Source organism: Protopterus annectens, chromosome 5.part1, assembly GCF_019279795.1.
Source record: "Protopterus annectens isolate FY-2018-M chromosome 5.part1, PAN1.0, whole genome shotgun sequence".
NCBI lineage: Eukaryota > Metazoa > Chordata > Ceratodontiformes > Protopteridae > Protopterus > Protopterus annectens.
The window spans coordinates 537,511,483-537,537,512 of NC_056736.1; the positions used below are offsets into that span (position 1 = coordinate 537,511,483).

General features: G+C 39.1%; 1 protein-coding gene across 1 annotated transcript in view; it reads right to left on the reverse strand.

The window, feature by feature from the left end:
* The window catches only part of DRD3 (dopamine receptor D3), a 1,635,526-nt gene that overhangs the window by 1,191,209 nt on the left and 418,287 nt on the right, over positions 1-26,030 (reverse strand). Inside the window, exon 2 of the mRNA XM_044073157.1 lies at positions 18,566-18,874. Within this exon, the coding sequence (XP_043929092.1) occupies positions 18,566-18,844 (279 nt within the window). The 5' untranslated portion in view covers positions 18,845-18,874. The remainder of the gene's footprint in view (positions 1-18,565; positions 18,875-26,030) is intronic.

Genomic DNA, 26,030 nt, shown 5'->3' on the forward strand with positions numbered 1-26,030 from the left:
ATCTGCAGAACACATATACATATCGTACACACATACAGCTCCATTTATATATACATCCCTGTTATATACAGAAATAGATGTGTAGATGTCTGCATTCTCCGATTTACTCTAATAATGGTGAGTAAATTGCACTATCACACAGCCATAATGTTGCTCAAAGGATCCAAAGTAAAGGTGGGACAGTACATAATCCACTTACCTACAGACCATTATGCCTGCTGGATATCACCATGGAGACAGACAGAGGTGAACAGATGGTGTAATATATAATGGTGTCAATGCACGTATGGACAGGGCACATTGTCCATGCCCACAGTGTCCTCTACCTAACTGCAAGCAGACACATATGACTGTACTAGTAACTGTACACACATAGCTAGGATAACATCAGCTATCTCACTGCTAGGATACTAGATGCAGATAACAGTTAGAACCTATATCACTCTGCAGGCCACAGATGCTAGTGAACACAAGCATAGTTTGTGTAATGCACAAGTACTGTGCCTGCAATCACATATAAAATAGACTGAACATATGGAGCATGCAATAAGTACTGTGATCAGTAGTGTAAAAGCCTAGGTAGGTAGGGGTTCTAATCTCACTACAGTCCACTTGGGTGTGTGTGTGTGTGTGTGTGTGTGTGTGTGTGTGTGTGTGTGTGTGTGTGTGTGTGTGTGTGTGTATACCCCTGCAAAGCAACTGCCATGCCACCATGCACTATCCACCTGCAATACTTATGCACATTTTGGCCCGTAAGTTACTGCTGGCTTCTCACTGCCCTATTCTACAAGACCTGATGATATCAGCCACCTTAAGACTACCAGTTGACAGTCCACTAGCAAAACTCAAGTCGTGACATGTGCGATAAATACTGTGATCTATAGTGAATAAGCCTTGATAGGTAGGGGTTCTAATCCCACTCTGCCCAACATGGTGTGATCTATAGTGAATAAGCTTTGATAGGTAGAAGTTTTAATCCCACTCTGCCCAACATGGTGCATGTGTATATCCATATGGCATATGTATGATCACCTATGTAAAGATATAGGTAGGGTTTTGCATCATTTAATTTGTAGCGGGTGATGCTCCCCCCCCAAAAATGATTGACCACAACAAGGCTTGCTGATATTAACAATCATTATATGTTCTAAACTGATAGTAATAGCAGAAATGAGTTGTGCTGCTTGCATCAGCTACTGTGATCTGTAGTGTATACCAGTACATATGTAAGTGTTCTAATCTACATACATGCAACTTGCAGTATGTGTGTGCCTTGGTATGTCCTGTATGCAGTGAGTGGAAGTGTGCTAGCCAGAATGTGGCCATGTTTGTGTGTGAGGCTGTTATAGCGGTATACATAATGTTATACATTACATGTTATACATGGCACATGTGAACATAACTAACATAATAGCCATACACCCCTCAAAATCAGAGACATCTGTATACCCCTCGGTACAGGGCCAGCACATATTGCCACAGTCCAAGAGGGACTCAGGTAAATGCTATGCATTGAGATGATGGCCTCCCAGCCAATCAAACAGATAGCATGTGCTGAGGTGCACTGAGGTGCACTGTGTACCATTAGGCAGGGTCTGTTTCAAGACAAATGTCTCCCACAAGCATGTTGTACTAACAGCATATAGTAGGTTAATGTCCTTAGAGTGAGTCATCCATCTACTATGCTCCCTACAGATGGGCAGCACATGCAATCCTGCATGGTCACATCTTGGCCTGTAGCAGACCTTATCACAAATTATGAATGCATGAGTACGCTGACTGCCACCATTGTCCTTGGTAGACTGTCATACAGATGTGAACCTATGGAGCCATGCATGTATACTGCTCTACCTTGCTGAAGTCATATTTCCCCAGTGCTGCCATGCCATGTTGTGCCGCTTTACTGCAGCCATGTGTCCATAGGTTATCCTCTCAGACTCCTGCAACCAAAACATACAGATCTCTGTGACATATCTGTCATTGTGTAACAATACTACCAATACAACATCTTACAACATAAAGTTCACAAAAGTATGTTGCATACTCATAACACATGCCAGCATATAGTGTATGTTGGTGACAACTAGAAGTGGCATGCAAAACAATACTGCATTACACAAGTACATGTCAAGTAATATAGTCACCCTGTGCATCAGACATATAGCTTCATTTCTCCACATTGATAAGAAGGATGACAGGGATGTGGCACAGGTATCATCATTTGCACAGGGTGAAGTGGGGGGGTGCTGAAGGCATTAGCTGGCGCAAATGGTTGACAGCATGTCTGTGAGTCAGGAAGGGGAGTGAGTTAGATGGGGCATGGAGAGGTGCCGTTTGTGTCTGTAGATGACCTACATGTGACAGTGGTGTGTGAGTGTGTGCATGTACATAGTCAAGCTCAGTGCTTGCCCTACATGTGTGTATTGTGGGCAGCTGTGGACTGTACATGGTACAGTTGACAGTTTGGGTCTGTATTAGATAATCGAACGTTCAAAAAAAGTTCAAGTGTCATGTGGTCAACACCATATAATTGAATTTTTGAAAGTTCGAACATTTTAACAGAGATCTCTGAACAGCGTGAAATGGGAAGATTTCACTTTTCTGCAGTGTAGTGCAATCTCAGAGTTGGTATATTTAAAGAGCAGGGGGTGTGGGGGGTGCACGGCGGCTTCCCCCTGCTTAAGACATTCAGGTAGGTTATTTGTGTAGTTAATATTTTTTTATTAGACGTTCAAACCTTTAAAGGTTTGATCATGTGGTGTCGACCATATGACAGTCAAACTGTTGAAAGTTCGATTATTTAATATAGACCCAACAGTTCACTGTCTCTAGCCCTGAACACCAGAACTAGATCTGCCAGGAGTTGCACTGGCACCACCATGCCCAATGTCAGACACTGTGCTAGTACCTGACAGTGACTGCTGCCTGCTGGGACTGTGTCCCCCACAGGACCACACAGGACCATGTGCCCATGACCTGCCATGTCATGGTGTGGACAGCACACTCCCCTCTGTAGCATTGGATGTACTGCCACTACAGGAGCATAACTGTGCATGGCCGTGTGGACTCTCAGCAGATGTTGTTGCTGACCTACATCCACAGGTCTGACACCCAACTCCAACCACATGTTCCAGCACAGACAATATGCAGTCCAAGTGAGACACTGTTTTAGCCCACCATTTGTCCACTGCATCAGTGAATGGATCCAGGGTGTCCCCAATCCGGTGGAGGCAGTCATGGATGTCAGACTGTGCTGCATCCATAACCCTAAGCATATGTCTAGTGTTCTATTCATAACATGCCTGTGCCTCCATGATGGCCCAAAATATGTGCCGAGTGGCCCATGATGTGACACCTGCAACAGGTAATGGAGCCCTCTTATGAGCACCCCTGTCAATCTGCCTGTGTGGGACCTCACCAGCTCTCTGGCTATGGCCAGTGTCTACACTTACTGAAGCCATAGTTGCCACACTGGCCTGTTCAATGTCTCCACCCTCTGACTCTCCCATATATGAGGCTTGTGGGGACTGGGTATGTGTGGGCATACTGACTGTGTGCAGTGCCAATGGGAGCAGAAGAGGGATGTCAACCTCTGGAACAGATTCAGCCACTTACAACCCCACCTGTGCCTCACTGTGGCCACCATCATCATCAGAGTCTGAAGAGACACTGACATCAGGTGGTGTGGAGAAGATACCCCAACCCCCCCCCCCCCGGTCACCTGTGGAAACCAAGACAAAAGCAGTACATTACTACTTGAACTAATATGTATGTAAAATCCACAGAGTCATACTAATGAGGATCCACAACTACATTACCATTCTCACACCATCTCACCTCTGCTTTCATGCACAACAGACTTCCTCACAACAACATACAAATTCGACTCAAGGCTTTTATAACAAGTATGTCAGGTACATCACTTGACACTTGGCCGGTACAATGTACCTTTTAGGTATGGAATATGACACTATACCTGATAACTCATCACATAAACCCAGTGAGCCTATCTTAACAAATATATACATATATATATATATATATATATATATATATATATATATATATAAATATATATATATAAGTTCCAATGCCTAAGGTATGTACCATAGACCTTTCGGTATGTACAAGGCATGTTGGATTAATTGCCTCATGTACACCAGGAGGCTTATTCACTCTGATCTGTAACTGCAAATGTATTTCTGCTTATTCAATTACACTCCTGTGATTACCCACTCTAGATAACTTAGGTAACTGTTCCAGACTACTCTGGTTAAAAGAAAAACAAGACACTTTATTCAGCTGCTTATATTTTTCTAATTTGTGTTTCTTCCTACTACTATATTACTTCATCTTGCTTTTCGTTTTCCTACCACTTGCTTCCTCTTCTCTAAAGTGTTCAGCTGCATCTTTTCTGTTGTATTTACTACTGCTTGTTTATAGCCTGTCTAACTTGTTAAGTGTTTTTCTTAAGTGTTATTCTAAGCTCTTAGTTTTGGTTTAAGCACTTGGGCTTTAGGCCCACCCTTTAGCTCTCCCTGGCCTTTCTCCCTCAGATTCTGACAAATATGGATGGAAAATTTCCTACAGTTCTCCTGCCAGTCTAGTTGATATGGGCAGCCTGATACAGTGTAGCAACTGCCTCATGTACACGGACAACCAGCTACTACTACCACCTAGGAACACAATCTGTGAGAGATGCAGTTACATTAGGAACCTAGAGCCCAAGATCTCTCCCCCTCAAGCCAGTATATCTGGCACAGAGAAGGTTGTCAACACAATCACTACACCTCAAACACCACCCATACCTACACAATACACACCTACATATGTGGAGGTCCTCCACATAAACATACCCAAACAAAGGAGACCGCCAAGGCAAAAACACACGCAACCTCCACAGCCCTCAACACCATATACCATGCATAGTCCATACACCTGTGCCTCACAACCACTAAGGAGTCACCAGAAACCCAACATATTAGTCATAGGAGACTCCATTGTGAGACACACAGATGTACCTCTCACCAGGCTGGATAAGGAGAAAGTCATGGTTAGTTGTCTGTCAGGTGCCAGATTCCACCATATCACACATACATTCAAGTCTCTCAACAACAGGTTCTGTTATGACTCTGTCATAGTCCATGTTGGCATGAATGACTTGAGACATACCTCTCTGGACAATATGAAGAGAAACAGAATTGAGCTTGCTGATTATGTGCCCGTGGCAGGTATGTCCCTAGCCTTAAGCAGCATTCTGCCGTCGCCCAGAATGATGCCCCAATACAAACAGAAAATGATTGACTTTAACAATTGGCTTAGTTTCTGCTGTCATTCCAGAGGGATCTAGTACCTGACAGCTTGGGAAGATATGATCGACAGACCATGATGCTTTGCCATAGATGGCCTGCATCTGTCTCACCTGTGCTTCAGGCTTCTCGCAAAGGCCTCCTCTTAGTGCCTTTTTTTAGGAAAATTGACGAGGTTAAAACTACCAACATAAAAATTTCAACAAAACACAAATTAAAGGTCATGCTGCTAAACGCTAGAAGTCTAAACATGAAACTGCACTCATTGCAATCATTCCTAACCCTGGAAAATGCTGACATCTGTGCAGTCACAGAAACCTGGTTCAAAGCTGCAGAGTGCACCCCAGCCTTACCTGGTTACATGTCGTATCATACATTCAGACCCCAAATTGTGGGCAGTAAAGCCAAAGGAGGTGGAGTTTCAATATACATTAAAGGCATACACACCTCCAGGCTGGTCAAACAGTATGACACACAGGAGACACTCCAGGTGTAGTCAACCATTGACAAGATCCCTATTCAAATCATAGCTAGCTACCGCCCCCAAATCTGACTCATGATGCCTAATCTGCCTATTTGGACCTGCTTGAATCTATCACAATTCAACCCTGTACCCAGATCCTGGGTGACTTTAACTTCCCAAACACAGACTGGAAGAACTACTAATGCCAGAACACAAATGCCCAGAGATTCCTTGATTTTGTCAATGCAAATGCCTTGAAACAGCTAGTTGATACCCCCACAAGGGGTGATAATATCTTGGACTTGGTATTAACTAACATGAGTAACCACTGCAGAATCCCTATAGTATCATCCTCTCTGGTAAGATCCAACTACAAAGAGGTCACGTTCGAAGAAACCATCTCCCCCAACCCCCCTCTAGCTAGGATCAGACATAAAAACTTCTCCAAAGCTGATTACTGCCTCCTGAGGGATGATATAAACAGCTTCACAGCCCTCTCCCCCTCTGTAGGAACTGGCACCAATATCCAAAACTACACCAAAGCACTATACAAACATTTATATAGATGCATGGAATCAGGGTTACCCGACAGGACTAAGCCATCCTCCACAAGGAAGAGTAAACCTGTCTGGTGGACATGTGCAATAAATAAACTCTATAACAAAAGGAAAAAATTGCTGTCCAAGACCAAGAAGGAGCAGGTGCCTAATTGGAAGCAATGTCTCCTTCGGCTGAACAAGCACATAAGAACACTAGTGAAATCCTCCATAGCAAATGTCAAGTCCAAATTGGCCACATCTACTAGAGACAATCATAAGGCCTTCTTCACATATGTCTGCAACCTCAAAGGAAGCACCCAGATTGGTTCAGAAATGATGGGCAAGAACACCACATATACAAATGCCGTAGATATAGCAAACTTGCTGGCTGACAGATTCAGCGAAAACTTTACCCCTCTGTCCCTCCATCAGTAAATCAGGACATCCACAATACCTGCCTCCTTCTCCTTACATCTAGGGAAGAGGGAACAGGTCATCACTGCACTCTCAAAGGCAAAAAATACAGCCTCCATGGGACCTGATAACATCCCAGGCTGCATCCTATCTGAACTCAGGCAGGAACGTCCATCACCATTATGCACCCTATTCAACCAAAGCTTGAGTACTGGCTTCATCCCAACTGAGTGGAAGACAGCCACTGTCATCCCTTTACACAAAGGTGGAGTGTCCACCAATCTGGGAAATTATAGACCCATCAGTCCAACCAGCCTGATCTGTAAGCCCATGGAACGGATTATCATGGACCTCATTAACATTGACATTGGCAACCTCCAAACACTTGATCCCACATAGTTTGGCTTCGTCAAGGGGAGGGCATGTCTGCTAAATTTGGTTGACTTCTTTGAGTCAATCAGTAAAGTCATGGAAGAGGGGAATGTGGTGCACATTGCCTACCTTGACCTGGCCAGAGCCTTTGACACTATTCCCCACTCAGACATAATAGATAAACTCTCTCAGCTAGGCATAAATCCATATGTAACCAGATGGGTAGAGAACTGGCTCACTGGCAGAACCCACACAGTCAAAATAGGGGTAGCCACCTCAAGCAGTAGACCCGTAACAAGCGGGGTACCTCAGGGTTTGGTCTTGGGGCCTCTGTTATTTGGGATATACTTTTCTGAGGTGCAGGCCACAACCAGTGGGCTATGGCTGATCAAGTCTGCAGATGACTGCAAGCTGGGTGCTGTCATCAATTCCCCTAGTGATGTGGACATCCTCCAAGACGGTCTCACTCAGACAAATGACTGGTACCAGAAACATGGCCTCAAGCTTACTACCAAAAAATGCATCATCATCCCCTTTGGGGAGAGTGACATCCCCACAAATTATCACATTAGTAACAATGTCCTAAGCACTCAATCAGTCGTGAGGGATTTGGGCACCAAGGTTGATAGCAACCTGACTTTTGACCACCATGTTGCTTCCATGGTACAGAAAGCCTTCTACATAGCCCACCTCATAAGTAAGGGTATCACATCCAGAGACAAGGAGGTCTTAACATCCCTGTATTCTTCCCTTATAAGGCCCATTATCGAGTACAACACACCTTTTGGCATGTACTTTGCAAAGCACATGCAGCAACTGGAGAGACCACAGAAGTTCCTCACCAGGAGAATCCAGGGCCTCAAGCATCTACCATACACAGCTAGGCTAAAAGCCCTATCCCTGTATTCAATTTTATATAGACTCCCCAGAAGTGACCTCTGTCTGGTGTACAAGGCAGTCATGGACCCCACATTGATGGAACTGCAGCATATCCGCAAGTCAAACTCCACTCGAATAACCCACATGCACAGCCTCAAGCTGGTCTGTGACATCAACAAGACTTGTTGGTGGGACTGATTTGTGTCCCAGAAATTCCCTCATCTATGGAATAGACTCCCTCTCCACATCAAGTAGAGTACCTCTTTATCCCTTTTTAAGCACAACCTGGATAACTGGATGGGAAACAGAAAATATACCACTAGGATTCCACCCATGTCCCTGCTGGAAAGGGGCATTGGGTGCAGATTTGTCTAAACATGGGCTAAACTCTTGGCTAGGCTTATAAGGGCCTCAGGGCCAGTAGCCTAGTAACCTCCTATAATCCTATGGTTATACACATCACCTGTACATAGGGTATTATCCTGATCCTTATCCCAGATAGCATATGTATGTTCCATAACAAAACATTATCAAGCTTACCAGACACAGGACCATGGCTTTGGACAACTTCTGACGGACCTGTAGAAAGGTGAGGGTGAGGAAATTTCAGTACCACCACATGTTGCATTGGATTAAAAAAGTGTGGTAATTGTAGTCTTTGTAGTGTGCTAGCCTCAGATAATAATTTCATACATCCCAAAATGAATAGAATATATAAATGTAATGTTTCAGCCAATTGTACAATGAAAAATCTGATTTATTTAGCTGTATGTAATACCTGCAATTCATTTTATGTAGGTATGACTAATAGGTCACTAAGGGAATGTGCAAAGGAACACATAGCAGCAATTCGAAACAATGATATTGATAGAAGTGCCCTAGCTAAACACTCAGCTCTATTCTCTAATATACATGAGTTCAGTTTTAAAGTTATAGAATGCATACATCAAGCCCTAGATTAGGGGATCTAAAAAATTTAACAATTTAACAGAACAACGTAAGTTAAAATTGATTTTAGAATTGCAAGCTGACAGACCACCAGGCCTTAATGATAGAGCTTCTATTAAGCCCTATTTGAAAGCTAGGTCTCTTAGATAAAATATATGTGAATATTTAGGTATATGTGTTTTATTCTTATTAAACGTTTTATTATTGTGGTTTATGTTTCATATTTGTATGTTAACTTTAAAATTTAATTAGATAATTGAATGCATAAACAATTGATTCATATATATATATATATATATATATATATATATATATATGGGTCTACCTGACATGGTCGACAGGCCATATGATCGACACTCATTTGGTCGACAGTTCATTTGGTCGACAGGCAGATTTGCCCTCCTCCCCAATGTTGTGTGACCCTGGAGTTGATATATATAGTTAGGGGGTGTGGGGAGCACAGCCCCTACATTGGAGGGTGTGGGGGGTGAAGCCCCCCACATAACATGCCTGTCGACCAAATGAACTGTCGACCAAATGAGTGTCGATCATATGGCCTGTCGACCATGTCAGGTAGACCCATATATATATATATATATATATATATATGTATAGGAAGTGATGTAATATGTTTCTTTGGTCTGATGAAGCATCACAAACTGATGTGAAATAATTAACCGTTTATTAAATTTACTTTGCTTTTAGCCACCATATGTATTACATTTTTATTTAGGGTGGGGGAATGACAGAATAGTTAAGGTGTTTATCTTGCAGACACAAGGTGCAGGGTTTGATTCTCACATGGGGTAATTGGCTAGGCTTAAAATGGCCTGCAAGGGCAATTAGCCTAGTATTAATCTACGTACCTGCATACAAGTATATACAGTTTGTGTAGCTGAGGTTCTGCAGTGGCGTCGTTATTTGTTGTTGGACTTTAAAGTTTAACAAATATGTTAATATTGCATCATATAAACACATAACAATAATCAACTACATTTTCCAAAATATAGTTAGTTTAACAAAATATGTTAATATTAAATCATTATAACAAATAACAGTAATAAATAAATGAAGATAAGGGGTGGGGAGAGAGGGAAACATTCCATTATTGACATTGCAGATTAAATCTCACAATACACTGAAATGTATACTCTACAGATGTGTAGGGTCAGGTTTAAGTACAGTGACTACAATTCTCCTAAACTGATGTAGCACATACATACCTCTCAAGCTGTTAGCATGGGTCAGCATGGGCCAAGCAGTAACAAATGTAGGTGTACCACTACAAAGAACAGTTTCACATAATGTGGACTTGCATAACTACCCAGGTGTTCTGTAAATGGATTTGTTAATACATTGCATTCCAGGTAATAATTTATCCACTAATCATGTGACAGATGGATTAGGCAGTTTTAATTACATTACGAAAAATTGTGACACTTGAGAGGCATGTTTGTGTACAGTAAGTAAACTAGACAGCCGTCTTGCCTTAGCTGGCAGGCATGGGAGTAGAACCCAATAGCTCTGACTGCAGGCAACATCTACAAATATTGTAATAATTGACTGCAGCAACTTAGTAGAAACATGCAAGGGATACAGCTATACTGGGATTACACAGCTTTATTTCTGACTCAACAATGCTGATGAACACATTCTTGGTATTAATGTTAACATTCTGTGAAATCTAAAACACTATCAGGTCATAATATGGGCCCCCTCACCCATACATTTTTGTATTCCTGGTGGAAGAGAAAATGTGGGCATTACGTGACTGATACTGAAATGTTAGTGCTACATACTACTGGATTTGAACCCAGGGCTGTGTGTGGCAAAATGCACTGCATACAAAGCATTTAACAAACTGAGCTACTGAGTCACTGCTGACTATTGAGTGACTGATACTTGCCTGGAGATCACCTGGTACTATATTATGAATTTAGCAATACAAGTTACAGGACATCCCTCTGGCATTCTAATACTATTACAGTGTTTTAGTAGACTGCAGTGACAGTAGAACACACATGCATGGAATACAACCATACTGCATATATGAGAAAAGCTGTAGTATAGAATCAACAATGCTAGTGAACACATTTTGTTGTTATTGGTTTGAAATATCTGTGAAGTCCACACACAATATCTGCCCATGGAATGGGCTACCTCACCCATACACTTTATTACCTGATGTCTGAGAAAGAAAGAGCATTATTTGACTGATACTGGCATGGAGACAGCCTTGGACAGCACTATGAGTTCAGCAATACAGTTTGCAGACCATTAGATTTGCTGGCTACAGCTGTTACAGTGTTTAACCTGACTGCAGCAACCTTACCACAGATAATCAATGCATATATCTCTACTCCAATGGTTTTGACAACACAATCCTGCTGAACAACATTTTGCTTACTGTTACTGGTATTGCTAATGCTTTACTGAAATTCAGTTCTTATTGTTCATTTATTGCACTACAGCTCTACAGGTCTAATTGCCCATTTGTCACACTACAGTTCTACATGCCTATTTCTTGCACTACAGTTTTTCTTGTGTATACTTTAATGCAGTAAATGCTTTACTCTTTCTTGCTTATTGCTCTACAGTTGGCATACTAAATCTGTACTTACCATGCTCATGGTGCAAGCTGGCCAGGCGCCCGGCATGCGACTTGACATTGCGAGCCCTCTCAGCTGCAGCTGTTGGGAGAGAAGCACACTGTTATGCATACGAGTTTATGAGACATTCAGCTTGCATTTTGGTTAGACCGAAGAAGACATACTTACATACTTCTGGAGCATTCCCAGCTTGGGCTTCCTGGACCCAGGTGTCCAGGGTTCCCCTCTTCCTCCTTTTCAGGTCATCAAAATGGTGATGACACTGCTCACCTGTGTGGGGGGATACCAGTAACACAGGTGAGTTCCCCTGGTCAAACGGACCCAGGCCTCCGCCTTACACTGTAATCCCTGGAATCCACCCTGCATCAGCCAGGGTTCATGGTTTTTAATAAGGAGCCCAACCATGACCCTAGACTCCTGAATGCCCCACCACTGCACCTGAAAGTGCACATCTTCACCAACATCGCCATCCATACCAACAGTTGATTGAACTGCAATGACTGTTGCAGAATTCCTGCCTATTGGCCTTAATATAGGCTGTTTTCCCACCCTTATATGTCATTCAACAACATTCAAAAAAGTGTTGCATCACTTAGCAGCACACCAACCAGCTAATTGAAGCCAAGCATTGCAAAAACTTGCAGAACCGTGGTTTTAGCAAGGCTACCTCTATGCAAACATTAGTAGCCGTAAGCATGTTTGTGCACTGCTTAGCATGAATTAGCAGTGCTTAACAGAGTGCAGCAGTGCCAAAATTCACAATAGTTTCATAAAATTAAACAAAAATATTACATTCACTTACAGACATATTCTGCCTGTTATGGACTCAAAACCAGAACCTACTACACATAAGACCGTAACTCTACCCGTGTAGCTAGCTGGATGCTATAAAAACTAGTCTACCTTCACATAAACTGCTAGGTTACCTGTTAGCTATGTTGAGCACCACACCACGCCATGCAGACACACTTATAAATAAATAATTAATTACATCTGGTTTCTATTTTTAGATGTCTGGCAGGTTATTGCCATGTATGTATGTATGAGCTCTGCTTGGCTCAACTGTACTCCATGCTGTGACACACAAATGTAAATGAAAAAAAAAAGTTAAACATATATTTAATTATGATAATTAATTGCATCCGGTTTCTATGTTTAGATATCTGCCAGAAGTCAGCTGTCTATATGTGAGCACAGCTTGGCATTGCTGCACTCCGCCCCATGTAGCACAAACATGCAGTTAAAAAGAATACTTTAATACAACATAAAACAATATATATGACATATTATACATTTGACACACTTCACAACATTACAACTATAGCAGGGAGCATTACAGGTAGCCTCACACTCATCTGCAGCTACGGGAAGCTGCTACACCTCTCCCTACACTGATTCACTTTCCATATTCCTTATCTCTCCCTCAGCAGCTGAGAGGGAACCATGGCCGTGTACACTGATATATTCTGTGTAAACTCTACACTGTGCCTACATGGATTTTATTAAAACCTGGGGAGTATTTTTACCTTTTTATTGTCTTTTCTATTTTACTTTGCCTTCATTTCATGATGAATGAATACCATCTTCTCAATTTATTTATCTTCTTTAGGATGTCCCTCCTTTGCAAAGGATTTATCATCATTTTTTACTTTGTTCCTTATTTAGAGATACCTGTTGCCTACAGACATCTCTTATTTGAGTATTCTGGGTTTGGAACTCTAAACAGATACTGTTTCTGCCTTTTTAATTTCATTGTTGAAATCCTTCTTTTCTGTTACATTTCTCTTTCTTGATACCGACCTGCTGCTTAGAATTAGTAATTTCTGAGTCTTTCTGTTTTACGTTTTCATAAGGTTTAGAATTCCACTTAAGTAGCAAATTTTCCATGCTTCCTAATTTCTCTTTCTTTGACTACACTATTTCAGTGATTGTCTCCTTCTCTTTAGCTCTGCTAGTTGTGTCTACCTGGGTCTACTTTAAAACACCGGCATGCAAAACATCGACAACAAGAACACCAAGACCGGAAGATCGACAACTGAAATGACCGACAGTTTAAAAGCATGAAACTTCACATGCCCGACAAACCACAATCCCGACAATCAACAAAACAAATACCTTTTCCAAAAAACACACACAACACAAGCACAACAAAAACCTTACAAACCTACACTAAACCTTGCATACACAACCATCTATGCACTAACCTTAACCCAAACCCTAACCCTAAGGTCTGTCACTATTGCACACTCACCTAACCCGTGCCCTAACCCTAATTCACTTAACCCGCCCCTAACCCTAAAGTCTGTCACTATCGCATACTTACCTTAACATGTTGGTGTTCTCAGCATCAGGCTTTTAAACTGTCGGTCATCTCAGTTGTCGATCTTCCGGTCTTGGTGTTCTTGTCGTCGGTGTTTTGCGTGTCGGTGGTTTCAAGTAGACCCATCTACCTTCTACTTTGCAACATTTCCACACTTCAGTATTTTACTGGGTAAGTCCCATTCGTCTACTGGATCTGTTCTTGTAGGCTGCTCTGTTGAATGGGTGTTCTGACATATCTCTTTAACTGATGTAAGTTGTTCCTCTTTTTACATATTTAGCTAATTTGGTATACCTTTATGAGTTTCTAATATTATGCCTTAGTCTTTGTTGGACTCAAACTCCAAAACATAAGTCTAATGTCTGCTTTAACTTTTTTATATAAGCAGAGGCATAACTGTAGGCTTATTCACCTGCTGGTTCCTACCCTCATGTTGATGGGGTGATATTACCTTCTTCCCACTGCCTCCTCAACTCCATGACATGGAAAATAATCTTTCCTTATTATCACATCATGTCATTATCACCATTTAATAATTATATTTCTACCTATCTGTTAGCAGTAGAACTGTCCACTTATAATACTGCCGCAGTATGTTTTTCCTGTTCTCTGCATCAATTACGAATTATATTTAGTACTTAACTTAGCAAGTGCACAGTAACAGAATATGGTTCCAGCTACTCCAGAGGGTAGGTTATCGTTAATGTCAAGCTTTTCAAAGATTGTAGTTTTCACATATTTAATAGTCTTGCTATCAACAGTACAAAATCTTATTTTTTCCACATTTAAACAGAGTATGTCTACAGCTGTTCCTTTATACTTGCTGCTACATCTGACATGTTTTACTACAGACCTAGACATCTAAGATTTATTTATGATTTCACAACTTAACAGTCTTTTTACTAACACAACAAAACATTTTGAGTTTTAGTGGCCAGGTTGAAATGGCAGTGGAGTTTTTAATTAGATTGTTTAATGAAATCTTGGAAAGTGAGAGGATGCCTGAGGAATGGAGAAAAAGTGTTTTGGTACCGATTTTTAAGAATAAGGGTGATGTGCAGAGCTGTAGTAACTACAGAGGGATTAAACTGATCAGTCACAGCATGAAGTTATGGGAAAGAGTAGTGGAAGCTAGGTTAAGAAGGGAGGTGATGATTAGTGATCAGCAGTATGGTTTCATGCCAGGAAAGAGCACTACAGATGCGATGTTTGCTCTGAGAGTGTTGATGGAGAAGTACAGAGAAGGTCAGAAGGAGTTGCATCGTGTCTTTGTGGATTTAGAGAAAGCATATGACAGGGTGCCTAGAGAGGAGTTGTGGTATTGTATGAGGAAGTCGAAAATGTCAGAGAAGTATGTAAGAGTGGTACAAGATATGTACGAGGGTAGTGTGACAGCGGTGAGGTCTGCGGTGGGAGTGACGGATGCGTTTAAGGTGGAGGTGGGATTACATCAAGGATCAGCTCTGAGCCCTTTATTATTTGCAATGGTGATGGACAGGTTGACAGATGAGATCAGACAGGAGTCCCCGTGGACCATGATGTTTTCAGATGACATTGTGATCTGTAGTGAGAGTAGGGAACAGGTGGAGGAGACCCTGGGGAGGTGGAGATATGCTCTAGAGAGAAGAGGAATAAAGGTCAGCAGGACTAAGACAGAATATATGTGTGTGAATGAGAGGAAGGATAGAAGAATGGTGAGGATGCAGGGAGTAGAGGTGGCGAATGTGAATGAGTTTAAGTACTTGGGATCAACAGTTCAGAGTAATGGTGAGTGTGGAAGAGAGGTGAAGAAGAGAGTACTGGCAGGATGGAGTGGGTGGGAGAAGAGTGTCAGGAGTAATTTGTGACAGACGAGTACCAGTAAGAGTGAAAGGGAAGGTCTACAAGAGGGTAGTGAGACCAGCTATGTTATACGGGTTGGAGACAGTGGCATTGACAAAAAGGCAGGAGTCAGAGCTTGACGTGGCAGAGTTGAAGATGTTAAGATTTGCACTGGATGTGACGAGGATGGGCAGGATTAGGAATAAGTATATTAGAGGGTCAGCCCAGGTTGGAAGGTTTGGAGACATAGCCAGAGAAGCAGAATTACATTGGTTTGGACATGTGCTGAGGAGGGATGCAGAGTATATTGGGAAAAAGATGCTAAGGATGAAGCTGCCAGGTAACAGGAAAAGAGGAAGGCCTAAGATAAGGTTTATGGATGTGTCAAAGATGATATGCAGGTGGTTGGTGTGACAGAGCAAGATGCAGAGGACAGGAGGAAATGGAAACAGTTGATCTGCTGTGGCGACCCCTAACGGGAGCAACCGAAAGAAGAAGAAGAAGTGGTCAGGTTGACACACCCATTTTCTTAAATCCGTAGATAAATATCTTTCAATTTGTCAGTTACTTATATTTCTATCATATAATCTTATCATGTTAATGTACACACTCAATTATAGCAGCTTGGAAATGTTGCCACAATGGTTAAGGTCTTCCCATCCTAAGCCCAAGTTGCAGGGTTCTATCCTGACCTCCAACTAATGTCTGTGTAGTTTGCATACTCTTACCATGTCTGCATGGTTTTCATCTCATCAATGAGTGTTTCCACTTCAAACTCATGAGGTACAATAACATACTTTACCCAAAATTGAATGAATTCATGAACAGCAGCACAGAATTGAGGTGATACTTATTGGGGGAAGACTTGTGTAGACTAAAGGCTTTAGGCATTGACTCTGGTGTGCAGTAATATACTAGATAAGATAATATAGATCACAAATTGTACACTGTGCCAGGCTAATAACCTGACAATGTTAAAACAGTGTCTTGGTTATTTGGTCACATTGACCAAAGCAAGTAAAAGACATTCTGAATTCGATAAGTGAAAGACATTTTTCCACACCATAATACAAACAGAAAACTACATTATACTGACATATCTTTTATGGAAATGTATATTTTGCACAAACCAGACATTACTGCATTTAATGCTAAGTCTATTGAAGCAAAGCAGTTCATTTGATTAACTGTGGTATATGCATGGTGGCTATTGGTATATGCATTATCCCAACAGGATAAGGTTCAGCAGCTTTCAGCAAGTCAGAGCTATTGTGACCAAATTTGATCTCATCTCCCTCACCCTTTAATACTTCAGCTCTCTTCTCTACATAACTTTCCTTCATAAGATGTCTTGTTTATTTAAATTTGTAATAGCCACGTGGGCCAACTGAGATTATTGTCCATTTACTATGACAACTCAGAAATATAATATAAGCATAAATGTAATGAAATGTACCATTGAGATATTTATCACATCACATGGTAAGACACACATATACATTTTTTCAAGTCTACAATTTCCTCATTTTATTAATTAACATTAGCACTATGGAATAGATGCTTATTAAGGTAGTTAAACTCAACATAAGTTGATCAATGAATGAATGACTGTCATTCTCTATTGTCATTCAATGTATGATTGACAGTAGATAATGCTCAGGTATGAAGTACTAGTTAAAAAAAATAGATGGGATCCCCAAATAATTATACCAGTTTTTTTCTTATGCTTCTATGTGAAAGACTAAGATATGATAACTTAAGAAAAAACACCCATTAATCACAGCTGCTTAAAAAAGCAACTGACCTACATCCCATCTAAACTAACTGAAAAAAAAACATTTTTTTGCATAGGGTAAGCTCCCCCTGTACAGCTTTTTGGGCAAACAAGTCCGCAGACTCTCAAACTAATATATATGTCAGCTACACAGTTGGACAGCAATGAAGGGAGAAGCTTCATAAAACAGTATATAAATGTCGAACAAAAATGGCAAGCCTCCTATTAGCCAAGATCCTCCCAAAAACAAAATAAGGTGAGTAGCAAACTCAGGCATTCACAGGCCAATCAACTGATTATCATGGAAGTGCAGTCTAGACTTTTTGTTTGGTATCAATCACAGAAGCACTTATCACTGCATTTTTTTGCTAGCAAAGCATGCATTTATTTAAATTTAAACACAGCCCTGTTATTTGCAAACAGAATCATAAATGCAGTTGTTTTCCTGCATTTCTATTTGTAAATAAACCAGAAGGCATGAATGTGCTGCAGAAACAAACTGAACTAACACTTTCACTGGGGTCTATAACATAGTCAGTGAGGAGTCAGAGCTCCAGCACAGGAGATCTTAGGAGTTTCATAAGATTTGCTGTCCAAGTCCATCATCTTTGGCTGTTGGGGGACGACATGTTTTGGCTTCCAACTGTGACCTATTTCAGATGTGCATTTGTGGCATACTGTTTTTGCCTGAGATAGCTCACCATGTTTCTTTCCTATATACTGCAAAAATTAAGAAATCTTATGGACTTTAAATTATGCATTAATGTGCAGTTGTGCAGCCTCCTCAGGGCCCTGAATAAATTATGGAATTAGACAACAACCTGAAAAAAGTATTAGCAATCTATGTGACATAACTACACTAATGCTATTTTATAACAGCAGTAGCATAAACGTAATGGTTTCATATTTTTATGTTTGCATTTTCTCCACAAAATGCTTTGCTATTGTATACTATAGTTTTAAATCTTAATTGTGTAAAGATCTCAGCTTTGTGTTATATCTCATATTGTGCTTCAAAGCATAACAATGTCTTACAATAACACACATATTGCCATATTCATATTTAATTAGACCATGCTCTGCAAATCTCATCTCAGTAACATAGAGCCAAACTTACCTCAAGGTATACCACCCAGGGCATGACCAGCGTTGCCACAAGGAGGTCAGCCACAGCCAGGCTAACCACTAAGTAATTAGTTGTGGTCTGTAGTGCCTTCTCCCTTATCACTGCAAGGCATACCAGTACATTTCCAAATATAATAGAAAAGATCAGAATGCTATAAAACATAGCATAGTAGTTATGAGGAGGGTGCAGGCTGTGTTCTGTGGCATTATCCTGTCCACGTGTGTAGTCTGTAATGTTCAAATAGGTTTCCACTATGTTGAGTAATGCCATCTGGCTGGTGATATCAGCAGCATCAGGAAACTGGGTACAAAAAGGCAGATGTAAATCAGTTTAAAATATGACGCTCAAACAGCTTATACAACACTTACTGTCACTTCTAACATTTTTATTATATCATATTTATCAGGAAAATATGTATCATCGACTGCAATGCTCTTTATATTGCATTATGTTCATCATCTTCATCACTCTTTCAGTGCAAATAGCTGATATCAAACACACCAACATACGAATACAATTTAGCACACCTTTTAGAATTCAGTTAAAGCCATGTCTTGCATCAGATAAAGTGTTATGATATAGACTTTTATATTGTTACCTTTAATATCTAAAGCAATGGAACACAGTCACTAAAGCTTATCTTACAAATGGAACACTGAACCACACCTCTCAACTTCTTAGCAAAGAATTCTGAGCAAAGCCAAAAATAATGGGAATGGGACAAAGGCCCCAAATCAGGGACGTTGTTTAAATATTATTCATACAAATTTAGAAAGGTGATAGAGTAACAGGTTTTGCATTAGCATGCATTTTCATAAGAATAAGAAGTATAAAACTCCAAATATATGTCATTATTTAGTCACTTTACTCCTTAATGATCGCCACAAAACTGCAAATTTTATGAGGGACAGTTAAAAATATGAGGCAACAATCTGAACATTTTGCAAAAATTCTAGACATTTGAGAGGTATGCACAGAACTTAGGTTCATGTAGTAACATTTCTTGCAGGCACTGGATGATTGTGGGGAAACTTTGTACCTCGCATCCAAATGGAATATGATTGTTAAGTCATATATAATTAGGAAGGAGTCATAAAGATGTCCATTACTCATATGTCCTTATAATTTTGGAACATTTCATACTTTTAGAAGAAAAAATGTCACTCAGTCTGTAGGTATATTATCAAACTGTGTTGAAGAAAGTGAACTTTTAAAATATTTTCTATGGGCTTTCCCCATTATTGGGTGATTGCATAACTTAGAACAGCATGTCTTCTCCAAAATCTTCACAGGCTGCCCTTTTCAGTAAAAAAAGTGCTACACTATCTAAAGTTCTACTCAGGAACTATCACTGAAAAACTGAGCAATTTTAATATGAAACTGATTTTATTTATGATAGCTAAAAACATGATTTTTAAACTGATTTTATTTATGATAGCTAAAAACATGATTTGGAAATGAGGTTTTCAAATAACTGGCATAGCAACTTCTCAAAATTATATTGAAGGGAGAATCAAAGAAAAGGCAAAGAGAATTATTTTAAGTCAGAACTGTTTCTTGATAAAGTACAATATTTTGAAAATTGAGCAAAAAGAAATAATAAAATCTTTGGGATCTCACTGAAAAATAGAAGTCGAAATGTCATGCATATATGATAACGTGGATAACAAAAACAGTTAATTTGCAAGAAGGATTATCTTCTGCCAACAAAGGAACGCATATGTCATCCCTCCACGATGCATGATTATCATTTTTTTTATACTGGTGTTGAAATTTGCTTGCTCAAATGTACACATGAAAATGGAAATAGGATTGACATATTTGACATTGACTATTCTACAAAAAACAAGAAAAAGATAAGAGCTTGTTGGCCCTTTGTCTGCATGGCTGTTATATATTGTAACTTTTCATGTGACTTTACCTGTAACTATTATACAAGCCATTTTGGCCTTGGTCATTCCTGAAAAAGGTCCTTGGATTAGTGCACCTGCCATAGACTTTTAAACAGCACAACACCAGGACACACATCTTGTATCCTGTAAGACTCAAATTGTTTTTCCCAAAGATGTGCACATTTTTAATATGATTGAAGAAGCTATGTCCTTTGTGCAAATATGAGATGTATGAACTACAGCTAGTTATCTTTGAAGAAGAAGAAGACAAAGATAACTGGAAAACTTTAATAGACACCCCCACAAAAAAAAAAAAAAAGAAAAGAAAATTAAATGAAATCTGAACCCTTTACATCACAAAAAAATTAGTATATTCAATATTTAAGTTCATGAATATGTAAATAGCTCTTTAAGATATCGTCTTTATTTAGGTTACTTTTCACAGAATTTATATCATTCAAGATTGATTCACAGAAAATATTTTAATGGTAAGCTCCTTTTTGCTTAAATGTTCTTATTTCAAAATAATCAGTAGTCAGTATTTGTTCAGTTGACTATATATCTTAATTGATTATGCACGTTTTAGTAATATGCAGGAAATCTTTTCAGAGTTACTGTTACTTTGGTGATATGGGATTAATTAGCTATTTAGCAACTTATTACAATAGTCATGCACATTCATGAATACATTGTAATGTTTGTTTTTATTCAAAGGACATATGGCAGCAATTGCAGGGCTTGCACAAGCTGGTTTGATGAAACTTTTCTTTTTGTTTTGCTTCACTCAGTGAAAATACCAGTAGCTTTCTCATTTCACCTTTTTCCAGAGAGAGACTGGTTTGTACGGTAACGGGCTAGGTATGTTGGGAGCTCATCCTTAATTGTAATCATAAATGGTAAGATAGAAACACATTTTTATAAGCTTGGTCATTTAGCTGGATTTGTCAGGATTGGATTTGAGTGTATATATGCCATGATATATGCTAGTATGGCATTTGTTTTTGGATTCAAAAATAATTAAAGAGAAGTCTTGGAGGAGATCAAACAGATATGCTTTCATCAGGGTTGTATAATTTGTGGAGCTATGTTGGTGATTCTGTCCAGGATTTGAATAGATCAGATGCTAGTGTATTTTTTTTTTTTTTATGGGTGGACTTACAAACTCATAGTAAATGGTATATAATGATTGTTTTGTATATCATATCTTGCACCTGTAGACATAATTCATGAGGTCAGCAGTTAGTCAAGGTATTTTTTTACTAATGCTTTGTATAAAGACAGCCACTGTTACCACTGTTATTTATGGGATAGTTTGCATATCTAGCCCATATATTTGAGTGTTCCAGTGTATTTTTCACAACATCATTTTTTTATTATGTGAAGGACCCTTTTCAGGCCTTTGTTAACTTTACAAACTAGAAACACCATACAATGTTATTTGGCCATGTGGGCACTAGTTAAAAAAAAGCAGTGAAGTACATTGTTAATGAAGTAACTGTGGAAAATATGCAGTTACATTTTAATTGCTTTTCTTGGCATTTATTGTTTAAACCTGAACTATATGGTACTTTTCTCTATATCACTGTCTGTCATCAGATAAGTGCATATTTTATATATGGCTCCTAAGTTGCAGAATTCTGAACAGAAGTTTCTGTATTGTGTTGTAGTTTGTGCTTTGTTGTGTTTACTTATATATAAGATAGCTATTGAAAGTCTTCCACATTAAAACTCCCAGTGCAGGGGGAACATTGTCAGATGAAGTCATTGAATGCACTCCAGATGTATACTTACCAATAGTTATATTTCACAGACATTAAACACAACTTTTTACAGACAGTTACATGCATGGCTTTGCATTTTTGATTTATCTTTATAATAATAAAACTTTCTTGTCATTTTGATAGAAATTTATGGGAGTGTGCCCGGCAGGTATGCTACATCACTGAATCCTTAAACTGTTTGTATTAACTCATCACCTGTGACAGACAGAAAGATGCTACCATCTGCAGCAGTGTGGTAAGAAAGTCACACTAAGCTCTTTATGAATATTGATTTTAATCTCCTTAAATTCTTGCATCACTCATGCACAGCTACAGGTACATCTTTGTATATTAGACTTCCGGGGCTTCCTACTTAATTTAAATTGTTCCTCAGGTGAATTATGGGCATTATTTTCTTTATAAAGGAATACAGTTCTCATATCTGTGATTTATTCCCAGACAGTGTTCCATGGCTGATTTGTTTGTGTCTTTCAGCTTTTCCTGGTTAGGGGTTGCCACAGCGGAACTTCGATCTGCTAATGATTGGTAGTTGATTTTTATGTGCCGAGTTACCAGCCCTGAAGCACAACCTTCAACGAAGGTATGACCATTCACGCATGTCTCCATGCAGAAGACGCTCTAGCTGAGAATTGAAATGGACAGCGTCTTACTGTGAGGCGACAACGTTACCGCAGCACCACCACCGTGGCCTTAGTGTTCCGTGGCTGATTAATCTATGATTTTATCTTTAGTGAGAGACTCCCTGAACAAATCACCTTGTACTTATTTTGTTCACTCATTCTGGAAGCTTGACACCATGATAAATTTGTGTCAGATGGTCTTTCTGAAAACTAATGGTCAGGTTGCTTAGCCTCTGCTTTCCAGAGTTCTGTAAACGTTGATCTGCATTCAAATTTATGACTGTCTAGCTCCAGAATGCACAATACTCAACAGCATGTTTTCAGCAGGGGCCAATTACCCCATGCCCACAGATTTGATGAGCTACAACTAATATATTTAGTTCTTAATAAGATGACAGCTGTTATATCATCATTCCATTAACGCTAAATTTTTCAATATGCGTCACACACACACACGCACGCGCACACACACACACACACACACACACACACACACACACACACACACACACACACACACAGATCTAAATCTATAGTGTATACACACACACATATATATATATATATATATATATATATATATATATATTCACTTTATAATCTCAACATACTGAAATGAATTTCAGTATGATGAGACTATAAAACAGAAAAATCAAAAACCTGAAACTTGAAAACTATGAACTTTCAAACCACAAACGTAACACAAACAAAACACTACACCACACAAACACAAATACACCTACCTGCCGACACTATAAAAAAAAAAAACAACACACAGAAACACAACAAAACTAACACACACACACAATCTTTCTAAAAGCAGGGGGCCAAGCCCCCCTGCATCCACCATGTAGAGGGCAAGTCCCCCTCACCTTCCTACTTATATATATTAACTCCGAGGTTGCATTAAACACACAAACACATAAAACTCACCACTGCACACACTCACACACACTAAAATCCCTACCCAATGCCCGTACAAAAACAACACTTACCTCAAACACCAGCTAAATCCACAAACCGCACCGCACGTCACGTACGTGTACACATAACAGCGAATGCAACATTTCCGCATTCACTATTATACAGTTTTGTGTAGCTGCACTTTCAACTTTATAGTCTTGAAATACTGAAATTCAACATTTCCATATTTCGAGATTATAAAGTGTAACTATATATATATATATATATATATATATATATGTGTGTGTGTGTGTGTGTGTGTGTATACATATATATATATATATATATATATATATATATATATAATATGCACACACACACACACACACACACACACACACACACAGCAAGAGATGTGTGTGTGTGTGTGTGTGTGTGTGTGTGTGTGTGTGTGTGTATTGTAAAGTTAACATTTATGGAATTATTTCATTAAAAATGTTAATTTTCTTAAATACCTAATTTATCTTCTTACTTCATAAAATTATTATTGATGACATACTTTAGCAACATATGCATTTGGCATTGACAGTCAGTACATTCAAGCCACCTCCATCTAAAGATCAGTAAACTTAACCTATTCAATACTTAGTAAAATCATATTTCAGCAATACCTAGATCTATCACTGTACCTCTCCCCTTCCATAAACCTCCTCTATCTCAAATGGCTTACACACCGCTGAAATTTCATCAACTTCCTTTATCTCTGACAACCTACATCACCTAAATTTCATTTTCTTTTTAATAAAATTGCTATGCCTGTGGTTATTCATCTCTAAGTTCCTCTCACTGTTGCTGTACTGTACTCCTAACTTAAACTTCTTTAACCCCAACTCATCCTCTTTTACAAACTTAATTCCTCAAAATACTACTACTACTACTCTAATAATAATAATAATAATAATAATGCATTTGTTTCTAGAAGATGATGGGTTCTACTGCACTATGACAGGCTCTTCTCAATTCTTTCAAAATGTGAAATGCTCTATTGCCATTTGCATTAAATATATTTCATGTCCCTTGCCAATTCATGTAATCTAAAATTACTACTATAATATTACCTACTATTATGCATTATGTTCTTTGCCTTATAAATAAGCATTAAGCAATGTTCTATTTTCTCTGTGTGCCATATATGTAAATGTGTTCATCTGTGCTGTATAAGTTTATATGTACATGTGTTTTTTGCATACTGATTGCCAGTTTTTTGGAGGTTTTATCCTCAAGTCTCCACTGAAAAGGGTCTCTAACCCGGTCAGACTTTACTTGTAAGCAAATGCAAACAAATCCATAAATACATCCAGACAAACATATACAGTATGAATGCTTCAAATTCTACACTTATAGGTTTTGGGCTTTGTCAATTAGCACTTCAAAACTGTAAATGTTTAGACTTTTATCAATTTTAAGGTAAACATAAGTGAAGTAGAAGTGTTATGCAATACAACTGTAATTTAAGTCATTATAAAATATTTACAGTGGATAGTTAAATCATGTCTAACATCAACATGTATATTGATATAAGGAGTGTTAACAGCTCATGTTCACTTGTAATATAGTCACCTTTTGAGAGATAGATTAATGTATACTACAATGTGCTATGCCTGCAGTAATAAAAAAAAATCTATTAGTCAAGGGTTATTTACAAAATAAATATACAAGTACATTCATGCAAAACTACTGGGAATAACAGAAAACAAACCATTATTACTCTGTATCAACCAATACTTTTCTTAGCAAATAATCTTGTAAATATAATACTGCACACTGATCCTTTCCAAATAGTGCTCTTTTCACTCAACCACATTTCAGAATTCCTTCATACTGATTGCATTGGGTTCTCCCAAAGTTGGCTAGTAGCTTTGTAGAATAAACAGCACTTAAAGATATGAATCATTTCCAAAATGTTACCATACAGGCAGCGTAATTCTATTCTCCCAGAGTTGGCTAGTAGCTTTGTAGAATAAACAGCACTTACAGATATCAATATTTATTTATTTATTGCATGTATTTACCGGGAAAGTCCACTGGGCCTAGTTGAGCCCATTTTCAGTGGAGGCCCGGAGAGAAAAGCTCCATATAAAAGTCAACATTATAGAACTACAAATGTCAAAAATACAAATATCAAAAATGTAGCACAGTTTACAGTTTTATTAGCAATTACATTGCAGTTTTATGGTAGTCCATCGATGATATTAACATG